This window comes from Astatotilapia calliptera, chromosome 18, assembly GCF_964374335.1.
Source record: "Astatotilapia calliptera chromosome 18, fAstCal68.1, whole genome shotgun sequence".
In the NCBI taxonomy this organism is placed as follows: domain Eukaryota; kingdom Metazoa; phylum Chordata; class Actinopteri; order Cichliformes; family Cichlidae; genus Astatotilapia; species Astatotilapia calliptera.
The window spans coordinates 27676509-27688666 of NC_137439.1; the positions used below are offsets into that span (position 1 = coordinate 27676509).

Consider the following 12158-nt stretch of genomic DNA (forward strand, 5'->3'; position numbering starts at 1 on the left):
TCCCATTCTACTTTTAAATACTCTAGGAACAACAAGTAAACCTGCAGTTTAGAAAACTGCTCTATTGTGGTGGTCTAAGAGGTGTTTAAGATAAGATAGGACCTGATTATTACAGACCTTTTATTTCAGGAGAAAGATTTAAAATTAGATTCTGGATTTAACAGCGAGCCAATGAAAAAAGCTAATATGTGAGAAACATGCTCTCTCTTTCTAGTCCCTGTCAGGACTCTCACTCCAGCATTTTGGATCAACTGAAGGCTTTTCAGGGAACTTTCACAGGGAGCAGGGATTGTCACAGCATAACAGAAAGTCACATAAATCAGAGAGAACAAGGAGAGCTCAGCGGTCTGTGGCCACTGCCTGCTAAGCCATTCTCTCTTTGTGTGTTAAACTTTGTGTCTTTTTTGGCAGTTTTATACATGATTGCTACATGCATTCTTATTTCAACTGATGGGCAAAATAAGTATTATATCTCTCCACAGGGTGGCAGTGTTGAGTGGGATTAGGATAGGATTTACAGGAGGCTAAATTTAGAACTAAAAAGTGGCAAACACAAGGTGTTTTGAAAAGAAAGGAATGCTGATTCTTTTTTAAATTTAAATTGAAAACACTACTTTTAATGAGTAAAGATGAGCAATTATGTGTGATTTTGTTTGGTTTTTGTTTACATTTTGAATAGTAAAAAATCTTCAAACATTCAAATCAGAGTAAAAAACAATAGTCAGGGAGAGCCTGGATTTCATAGAAACATTTAATTCAGAGCTGATAACAGAATATTTACTGTATGTACATGCAACACAATATGGAATGTACAATATAAATAATCCCAGGTGGATGCTACGACAGCTTGCAACTTTGGAGCAACACTAGACAGTATAACGAGCATTAAATACACGTAGGTAACGTTCCGTTTCAAGCTCCCTCAAAACATCTGACAGAAATGTGAAAGTCGGAGTTGTGGGTCATGTTTGTTTATCAAGCTTCTTTTTTTAAAAATATTTTTATTTTATAGAGCCAGACCTCACACAGGGAATTCTTCCCTACGATGCTAGATAAATACAGATTTGAAACAAACCCCACATGCTTTCATAAGAAATGCAAAGGTGAATTCTGGTGCATCTCGTTCCCTAAATTTTCACAGTCATGCACACACAACCCTCATGAAGCTGAACTGACTATTTTGTGTGACCGTACTGCTTCTAGGTGCCAATGGTGGGTGGCTGATTACAGGACAGAAAGGCTGGCTGTTGTTGTTGTTGTTGTTATTGTCATTTCTGGACACGATGCTGTAATGGTAAATGACTCATATTCTGTCAGTGAGAAAGTGGCAAAGAAAAAAAACGTTCTGGTCATGCATCGTTGTAGCTTTAGAAATAGAAAATGTGCAAAGATTTAAGGGAAGGTGCATTCAAGCAGATGGTAAATGGGCAACTAAGTGATGGGGTGGTGAGGGGAATGCATTATTCACATCATCCACTCTAGTCTTGGTCCTGGTTCTTGGAGGATCTCGTCACAGTTTCAGTGGATGTGTAGATACTACAGCCTCTGATCCAAGAGTCTTTTTTTTATTGGTTTTAAAAAAAGGGGGCGGGGCATCCTGGGAAAGAATACAACAGTAAACAAATATCAGCAGACAGGAGAGCCTGATGGATATTTTAGTACTCCTCAACTGTAACTGCGACCATTTGAAACACAGTGCACATCACTTCGAAAGCATCATGTAAGGAGACGAATACCATAGGCACGACATCGAAGGCTCCACTGTCTTATTTGAGAACACGCTGACCCATAAACATTTAGCTACTGGATGCTCGACAGTATGCCACATGCGACGGCTTTTTTTTAGAAAAAAACATATACTGTATATGGAAAGCTTTTACTAAAACACACAGCTTGTCTCATTTGGCTGCGGTACAATCCTCTGTTATTCCCACGTTTCTCTAATCTAACAGATCATCTTGGCGACATGAATTATGCATTTGGCCTAAAGATAAGGCATCGCAGCTGTGTCTGGGGCTTTGGTCTTGCTTCTCAGATCTCATTTTCTGTTTATTTTTTCCTTAGGTCTTTTCTCCCTGCTGCTGATCTGATATAAGTAAGTCTCCACTGGCTCGGTGCGTAACGTAGAACATCGTCGGCATAACACGTGAGACCGACGGCGAGCCCAGGTTAAGAGTCGACGGTGCTTTGTGGTGAACGATTGTCTGCTCTGCTCGTAAATACGGGTATTCTTTTTTTTTTTCAAAATGGACTCAGTGTGAAAAAACATACAGAATATGTAACTTTGACAAATGTGCAAGCAAAAGTGTAAAAAACAAACCAAAAAAATCATTTAAAGTGTTTTTAAGGTTGCATTACTGCATATAAGAACAAGATGGTTGCTGTGTAGCAATTAATTATGTCTGGATTGCATCAATAGGCAGCAGAGTAGATGTTCCTTTCCTCACAACATACTTCTCATTAAGGTGACCCACAGGAAACCCTTCTCATGAAATGCAATATCTGTCATCTGGATATGAAAAAAGTACGTTCATTCGTCCCCCGGCAGTCATCACGCCTGAAAGTCCCAGGGGCAAACGTCAACCATTTTCGCCCCGGGTTTATAACTAGTGCTCAAAGAGCCGTCTTTCTTCTTCTCTGATGATTTTCTAGTCTGAGCCAAGCTGCCGTGCGTGAGCTCGGTCTCCCGGGAGAAAACCTCCGCCCTCCTGACCTCCATCACCTCTGGGTCTCTTGTTGAGCTCCTCCGCCGCTCAGAAACCGGCCCGCCGCATTCTGAAGACTGGCTGACCCTTCTCCTCTCCGACGGAGGCTTGCTGGAGGAGCTCCGCCTTTCTCTACTCTTCTCCCTCCCTTTCTCCTTCTCAGCTTTGTGGTTGGATGAGCTGGAGCCTTTCCGTTTCTTCTTGTGTGAAGTGGGGCTGTTGCAGGTCTTCTCCTGCTTAGGTGAAGGTGGGCCGGTGTAGTCCCATGGGCAGATTTCGACCATCAGAGACGGGGGCTGTAAAAGGCTGCCTGTGGACTTGGAGTGGTCTGAGTGAAGCCCTTTGGGTTTCCCATCAGTAGGCGTGACACTCTTCTTACGCCTGATTCTGTCTGGAGAAATGGAATCCGAATCTCCTTTCAGCATGGGTTGCTCATCGAATTCCCAGGGACACACATCCGGCTTGAGAGGAAGAGGTGACCTGGGTGCCCGAGATTTCCGTGTTTCCCTTCCTTCCTCCTTTTCTCCTCCTTTATCTTTGGCGCGGCGTCTGTTGGAAGGAGACTGGCCCGTCTTCTGCCTCTGCTGGGACCGACCACCTTTGGTGACTCCAGAGCTGCTGCTGCTGCCTCTCCGGCCCGAGGTGGTTTCTCCAGGAGCGATGGAAACGTGCTTCTGGGTTTTTGCTTCTGAGGGAGTCTGTGGTTCTTCCATTTCCCAGGAACAAACCTCGGACACATCGTAAAGGTTCCTCCCCGTCTCAGAGCAAATTGATGGCTGGCTCCCACTCACCTGTTGGAGAAAGGAGTAAAAATCAAAATGAATGCCAAATCAGTTAATACTACAAGGGGCTCGAGCAAACACTTTCTTAATGTAAGAATTTTGGGGTTAACTGGTTGATTGTCCCTACCAATGATCAGAGAAATCGCTTTATGTCTGTCTGGCTGTTCTGTACCATCATCATCTCATCTACTTTAAACCTGGTGGGTGTATTGCCTGGCCCTCCAGTGAGTGCAGGGCTGAGTTCAAGACTGTTTTGTTGAGTGGTCCTCATATTTTGGTCAAAAGCTGCTCTCTGTTACCAGTGTTTCCTCTTGAGCGACTTCTGCCTGCTCCACTCTGTGTGGGTGGAGGTGCACACATACACATACATGCATGTTTGTTTGGATATCTGTCAGGACATTCATTCAGATTAATGCATTTTCAAACCTCCCACTGCAAACCTAATTTGAACTTCAACCATAAAAAACAAGTTTTAAACGAAGATAGGTGGACATTTATATTTGGTTCCTATATCACATGACTGCAGTACCTTATTTTTGTTGTTTGGGCATAAGTAAAAATGTAGACTTTTTTTTTTCCAGTCCTGCTTTGAAGCCTCAAGGTGGGTGTTTTCAGTGTTGCCCACTGGTGTTTTACATTGGATCAGACAGGTTAGAGGTGTGTCTGCACCCACATATGCTTGTTACTTGTCAAAGGCTGAATTAATACATTTGAAAGAGAACATCAAGCAGTAACTGTACCTTGACACTGAATTTAAAAATGTAAGTCACAGTGAAAGAGAGATGAAGGCCATTTTCCCTTAGACTTCCTGTCTGCTTGTTAACTCAGAAATCATTAGCTATTTCCAGGTCCAAAGAGCCTTCTGTTCCCAAATTTAAACAAACACTGAGACACAACTGAGAGTTAAAAACTGTCCAAATTCTTTTGTTTGTGTATGTCTAGGCATCCATGAAAAAGAGGATTTAGAAGATTTAGCAGCATTAGAAGTTAGCAGAAAGCTAGCTAGCTAGTTTCCATTAAAAAGCTGATATATTAGCTATTTCTAAAAAACTAAAATGTTCAAATTTGCTAAAACTTTGGAAGCAAACTATGACAGAAAAATAAATATCTGCAACATTTGAGCGTTGCCATAAAGATATGCTACCTGTTGGCCTGCTACAGAGCTATTGTTAGGCTAAAACAGGGGTAGGGAACGTTAGAGCCGGTGTCCTGCAGGTTTTAGATCTCACCCTGGGTCGCCACACCTGAATCAAATGATTAGTTCATTACCAGGCCTCTGGAGAACTTCAAGACATGTTGAGGAGCTAATTTAGCCATTTAAATCAGCTGTTGGTAAGGTTGATATGTCATCACTTAACAAGCTTTTACAACAAGATGTCTTCTTGCAAACAGATGAGTTTTTGCCTCTTGGCCATTAGAAAGAATGCAGTTTATGGCATTTTTGCACTGGCTTCACTTTTCAGACCCAGCAGCTATATCCACCCTTTATATCCACTCTATGGCAGCAACCTGCAACGTGCCTGTTCTACACAGCCAGGTTCTGAGCAGGTACAATCATTGATTGTCAATCAATGACTGTTACCTCATAGCCATCCTCAGGGATACAATCTTTCAGAATGGAAACTGCACTGCTCTATTAAATGCAACAAAATGATAATAATAACGATAAATGCTCAAATGTCCAAGGTGCTTCATTTGCTTGTCCAGCCAAAAGCAATATAGGAAAAATGTAATGCAAGTTCTAATCACTTTATGGGGAGCATGGAAGCTGTTTCATAATGCTCATGTGCTCCCCACATGTCGTATTTGTAATATTATACACCACTCCAGCTTCCCTCTTGGGGGGCAGGGTGGGCGGGGGGGCTTCCTGTGTTCAGCGTGGACCACCAGACATCCTAATTTGTTAAATGCTTTGTGGTAAGTGCTGGCTTCCTGTAACTTGGTGCTGATATAATCAATATTTTATAGGATCGAGTTCCTAACACTTACATAACAGACTCTGCAGATATACGTACCACCTGAGTCTGTAGTGTTTCTCAACCCGGTAGAAGTTCTTTAGGAGAAGTCTTTTGGTTTTGTGATGTGGGGTGGCAGCCCTGTGGTGCCTGTACAACAGGGACAGACACTTCCCTTCACGCACTTCTTACTGGCGTCCCTGACGTTTGAATTTGACGCAATTTAAAAGATGTAAAAAGAAAAATACACTTGTGACACACACTATAAGAATGTCCTGAATGTGTTGACAGCTCTCTGCCCTGAATGTGGAAGTGTGCAAAACAACCAGCAGTCTCTGACCTACTTCTTTCCCTACCTTGCCATTCATCTATGTGTGCCATCTGTGCCGTCTGATTGACCCAAGAGGCGGTTTTTTAAGGGGGGGACTGTACAAAAGGAAACCCCATGACCAGCAAACATTTTTATAAACTCTGACCCTGCACTTGGCCCAGCACTACTGGACTTGATCTTGCAAGGAAAATTGTTTTTAGGTATCGTTTGAGATCATTTTAAGCCCTGGACTATTTTACAGGAATCCTCAAAACATGACTTCAAATGACTGCTAGTGTAGTCCGTGTCTGCTGCGTGCCATTCACTCCTCTCTGTCCTCCTGTCTTTGCTTATCTCTACTGCTACTGCACAATAAAAAAGTACATCTGGCCAGATGCTTAAAGAATCCAGCAGTGTCAGTCTTTTAGCAGTCAATTTACCAAAGTCCTGGTCTCCAGGCACAGTCCGATTCCAGTAATCCACTCTTTGCATCTCGTGCCCAGAGTAGCCTGCTTGATAAATGTCCCACCTCATTAACAATCATGAGGAAAACCACTGAGATATACTGTAGCTTTAGTCTTAGCAAAGGGTCCCCCAGGCAGACATGGTATTTTCATTCATGTATGCAACTGATAATAATGTTATTCTTATTGTTATTATTAAAAAACATAAAACCTTTATATTCAAGGACGCATAGAAATATTAGGTACTTTTCTTGATAAATGACTTAAACAATTAATCAGTTAATAAAATTAAACCTGAATAAGTTTCTGTCAGTGAGCTAATCGACATTTAAGCACAAGAGCTACACATTAAAGCTGAATCAGTTTCTATTAAGAATGTAATTATGTAAAAAAGAACCTGTTGCTTCATTATGCCCATCTTCAAAGGTGTCTTGGAGTACTCCACCGATTGGCTGACTGGCATCTTGGGGTAATGCTCAGGTGTCTCATCCACCTCTGATAGCGTCCTCCCTTCCAGTCCCTTCACGCACTTCTTACTGGCATCCTCGACGCTCTGAGTCTTGTTAGTGAGTCCCGGCACCTTCTCCTTGGCACTCGCAATCACGCTCAGGGATTTCTGCATAATGGAAGTGCGCAGGTGCACAGGCTTCTTCTCGTGTGTCAGGTTGTGAGCGCTGGCTGATTTCCAGAAGAGCGGCACGGATTCGGTGGACACGGCTGGTTCCAGCCTCGGTGGAGTCGAAGCTGGTTCCAGCTGCTTCTTGGCATGTTTACGGCCAATGAGAGAGCCCAAAAGAGATCCTTCCCCTACAGTCCCAACAGGAGTCGTTTTGTCTCCCGCAGCTGAGCCACTCTGGCTTGCGCCTTCTTCATCCTGGTCGCAGACGTGGTCATAGCTGAGTGACTTTTTCAAGCCCATGACTTTGTTCTTCAGGGAGTCGTCTCGAGGTTTTCCTGATGGGGGACATATCAATAGACCATTGTTTTGTAATGTAACTTCTCATCTTTTGACCTGTAAACTCTGGTCACAGCAGAAGATGAGGTTTGATATTTTTTAATTAAGCCTTCAAAGAGATTAAAGATTATAAAAATAGACCATTTATATTTAAATAAAATATAAGCAAATCTGATCTTTTGCCAGTTTAAGAATTCATATTTAATTTACATTGAGGACGTGAACATGACTTTTTAATCCAGTGTTATCAAACCTTTCTGAAACAATCTTTTATATCAACTATAAAGTGCCATTTAAGCCCCATTTATAGAGCTTCTTAAGCAGGACCCAACCGGCTTTGTAATATTATATATAATACACGTTACATTAAGTTTAGGAAAGCATAGTTGGAAAAAAAGCATGCAGGCTCTCACAATATTTTCCTTTGAAATGACTAATTGGCTCTCTTCATTTCCATGCTACAGCCGGGGCTTACCGTGGTGGCTCGGCTCAAAGGGATTTCTCCTCAAGGTGCTGCGGTTGCTGCCGTGTTCGCTGCCATCATCACGACTGCACTGCCGGTGCAGGTGCATAGTCTCTGGGATCTCTGTTATCCGTTTCATCAGCGAGCGACCCAGACCCTTTTTGGAGTTGCGCTTCTTTTGAAGGTGAGGGTTGTTGGCAAGCATCTTCTTACATTTGTAGACTTCCAGCTGGGCGTACAACTTCTTCAACTCGTCCTAAAATTAAAAAAAAAGAAAGTCTTAAATCATAATTTATTACAACACTCACTTACTTCTGACGTTAGGTAATAGTTGTGTGGTTGCCAAAAATGAACTTGTGGGCCTGAGCAGGTGTACAATGACAGAAAACTCCTTCTTTTTAAACAAAAACATTGAAACGTTGCTGAAAGAGAAACCAGGGCCACCTGGTAATGGCTTCCAACCATATGTTGCCTGTTTCACTCTTCACTGGCAATATCTTAAGGGAATCGCTTAAGGGAAAGTGTACATATTTGGAAGAAACTGTGCTTATGAAAGATGGACAAAGTGTTCAGACCTAAACAAAATGAAGCCATTTCTGAAGTTCTTTAAACCCACATTATTTCAAATGGGGAGACAACTGTGGTCCGACTGTTTTGATGTTGAGAAATATTTTGTTAAGTTAATCAGTTGAACATCACTAAACATTTTATTGATACACTTACAGTCTCAGCAGCTCATTTTAAGTCTTCTTCAATACATCATAGTGCTCATTTTGTAAGTTATGGACCCATTTAATGTCACTCTGATCCAATTACAGTATGTTTAGGCAGCCCCTACCCTTTAACTGACAGCTCCAGTATGTGTATACAGTTTCCTCAAATGTGTGTTTAGTCGTACTCAAAGGGGTACAAGTAGGCTGTTTAGGTTTTCTGCTAAGTACCCTTTAGTATGTTTTTCTTCCAAGTTTCTCAGTTATTGTTGCAGAGAATGATGGTTGCAGTTGTTAACCAGTTTAATCAGGTTGGACTTATGTTAGCTCAACTTGACCTTTTTGTCCAAATGTGGTCTCACCCAGTTTCACAGGCCATGCACCAGGCTTAAGATTGGACATTTACAAACCAAAAGGTAATGTGAGCGTGGTCTAACACATGTGCTGTGGTTTCTGACTAAACCGTGGAACACCAGACATGAAGAGTAAGACAGAAGGTGCCCCATTAAAAATATATGTTGCATTCTGACTTAATGGGGAGATATCTGACAATGATCAACAAGGCCGCTTTACCCGTATATCCTCTGGGTCCAAACTGTGCTCGCTCCAGGCCGAGGTGATGCTGTTGTTGAGGTAGGAGCCAGATCTTCCTATGTCTAGCTCCTCCTCGTAAGCTTCGGTGGCTATATCGTCTCTCGCCTGCGTCCCTTTGTACAGGAACTGAAACAGATCAAGAACAAGGTTATAAAACGAAATCAGTGAAACAAAAAGTTATCATGTGACATGCTGGCTATAGAGGTTGTCCACAATATAATGCTCACTAAAGACATTTAGTGAGCATTATATTGCACTAATTTAGTAGATCTTTTACTCGAATTTTAACTTTAATTTTGTTACTGAAGTCAGTTATTTTATAATTGAAATTTCTATCTGTCGACAGCAAAACTATCAAAAGTTTAGATTAAAAACCCCAATAAAGAAAACAACTATAAAAAAAGATAAATAGCTCCAAAAGTACTGCAGTATATTTTATCTTGCTATTGATTATTATTTTAATCTAATGCAACTGTGCAAATTGTGCCTAACCAGTTCAAATGTATACGGTTCAGTGTATGCAGGCAGTAATCTCCTCCTCATATGTGATTCCTTCCTGCAGAAAGCACGTTAGGGCTGCAATATTCCAATGATTCAGTAAATAAATGATAGATTGCACCTTGATTTTCATGCTCAAATTGTTTAACTTTGTTTGAATAACAAATTTAGGGATGGCGAAAGGCCAAATATTTAGCCCAGTTTGAAGAACAGATGCAGTTTGAGATTAACGTCCTCCCATTGTGCTTAATTATCCCGGTGTACTCGACTCACTTGCACTTCTGAGGTGCCTAATTAAGAAAGAACAGAGAGTGTTGATGGTGTATTTCATTTCTCACACTGCAGGAGAATTAAATGTTTTCCATCAGACTTGAGAGATCGCACATAAAGACACCCGTGAGAGCGCTGAGCCAAATTACAATAACCGCTAACGCAGTTTGATTGAGTTTAAGGTAATGGTAGCAAACGTGCCTGTGTACATCTGTGTGTTTGCCCATTGCTAATAACAAAGGAACTTAAGATGATTAATGAAGTGTTTTGTGTACAAGCTACAATGCAGCAGTGGCCACAGTGGAAATCACTCTGTAACGCTGGAATGCTTTCCCAGTAAATAAGTCGCACTTACACCCAAGCTAAGAAACGACACATTCTGCGCACGGCTAATGTTTCAGCTGTACACTGCACAAGTTCATTTGGGTGCCTCAAAATCTATTCTGCGCTCACTGAATATATTAGAGTCTTTACACTTACCCATTTAAGTGCACTAGCTCTCAGCATAATGAGAAAAATGTACAGACCACTGAAGAGATTTTTGTTTTCCCAATTGAAGCTACTCTTGTGTGTCCCACAATACATGCGGTATACAAAACAAAAGTTGGACTTTACTGGATGAATGGTCTGGCTTTGTCCAAAAAATGTTCTGAAATGAGGATCGTTAAAAGTCTATTCATCTGCTGTACAATTTCTTGATCTCTTTGGTTTGCAGAACAACAAACAAGGAAGATAAATCTCCAAAATGCCCTTTACACATTTACTGTTACAGCTGAGGAGCTCAGACCTAAAATCAGTCAAGCAGTCTGTAGTTTTTAGTATTACCAGTGCTAGCATCATGTCATGTATGTGAACACTGCGTTAATTGGAAAATTTCATGTGCATGACAGTGAGCATGGACGGGAGAAAGAAAAGACATTTCTAAAGAGATAAGGAAGGAATTTACTGCCAGGCGTTCATGACTGAGGTAAAGGTTACAGAACTATCTAAAAGCAGCCTGATATTGTTGTGACCCCAACTGCTAATATTATTAAGAAGTTTAAGTGTTGCTGGTGGAGGAAAAAAAGAGAGGAATAAAAAATGTCAAAGCATAAAGCAGCTGACCTCTGGGGTAGAGCCCCGCCAGAGCAGGCATGATAGAAGCTTGATAAAAAAATATGATGGGACGTAACATCCACAGCCTGTATCCACAGGCTGTGAGGCTCCTGAACGCTCTGCCCCCCTCTCACGGACAATAACCATATCCAACTTCTTAATAGCAATGAACTGGTCTGCATTGGTGCATCATATCTTTATTCTCTTCCCCCTCCTGCCCCCCCCCCTCTTTCTTAAAAAGATAACTATCATATCTGATATCATATCTCACAGTACAATAATATTGAATGGGTTGCATTGTTGTATTTTGTCATGTTTCTCAGGTCTTTGTCTGAATTTCTACGAACATTATTGCTAAAGATTGTCTTATTGCATTGGAGTCACACTGGCTTAAATATGTACACTTGGGTTTTAAGGGGTATTTATTATTTTCTTCTTTTTTTTGGGATTGCGCAATTTCATTGTTCTTGACAATGACAATAAATAAATAAATACTAAATACTAAAATACTAACACTGCTTCACATCACACAAAATCTAGTGTGGAAACGCCACAAAGAAACTAGGGGTCATCTGTTGCCATGTCGACAGGCTTATGGCTCGGCTCACAACCACCATAACCTGCCACTAAGGATGTTGTTACACTGTAATTAAATAGAATTTTTATGTGTCTTTTATTTGAAATTACAATGTAATAATTAGGGATGGGTATCGTTTTGGTTCTATCCGATACCAGTACCAAACTGGTACTTTTGAAACGGTGCCGGTGCATAAACGGTGCTCGAACCGGTGCTCGAACCGGTGCTTAAAGAATGGAGAACACACACTTTGTCCAAAAACCTCTCATGTTCAGCTGTTTTTTTGTAAAAAGATAACAATGTTAGCCTTTTCTGCAGCTATAGGGGATTTATGGCATCGCTCTTGGCTGGAAGCAGTGCTTAATCAATGGAAAAAACACAAACTTTGTCCAAAAACCTCTCATTTTTAGCTGTTTTCCACTTTTTCTTTGGTCATTTTAGCCTTTTTGGCCAGGGTGAAGGGAGTATCAAGTACCCATCCCTACATCCCCATCCCTAGTAATAATGTTCACCTACACATATGTAAAGGTAGACTTGCTAGAATAAGAAGGGTCCACTTAATTAGAGGGGAACTACTCCCTTAGTCAAGCTCCATATTACAAAAGTGTTAGTCCATCTTCAGACTCACCCTGTGTTTCTATTTCAGGTACACCTTCATTAAGTTTCTTGACTGCATATTGCACATTTTGGACATTTGCAAACGGACATCTGCCCGACTGCCTTAAATCACCTCTGTGGTAGGTTCTCCTGCAGTAGGGGTCTCCAAGACCATGTTTCACC

At 41.4% G+C, this 12158-nt stretch overlaps 1 protein-coding gene across 1 annotated transcript in view; it reads right to left on the reverse strand.

Annotated features, from left to right (window-relative positions):
- Positions 1-737: 737 nt before the first annotated feature.
- Positions 738-12158, reverse strand: part of gpr158b (G protein-coupled receptor 158b) — a 97060-nt gene continuing 85639 nt past the window's right edge. Inside the window, exons 10-13 of the mRNA XM_026148573.2 lie at positions 8918-9064; positions 7647-7890; positions 6614-7170; positions 738-3496 (exon numbers count right to left, since the gene is read on the reverse strand). Coding sequence (XP_026004358.2) covers positions 2552-3496; positions 6614-7170; positions 7647-7890; positions 8918-9064 — 1893 coding nt within the window. The 3' untranslated portion in view covers positions 738-2551. The remainder of the gene's footprint in view (positions 3497-6613; positions 7171-7646; positions 7891-8917; positions 9065-12158) is intronic.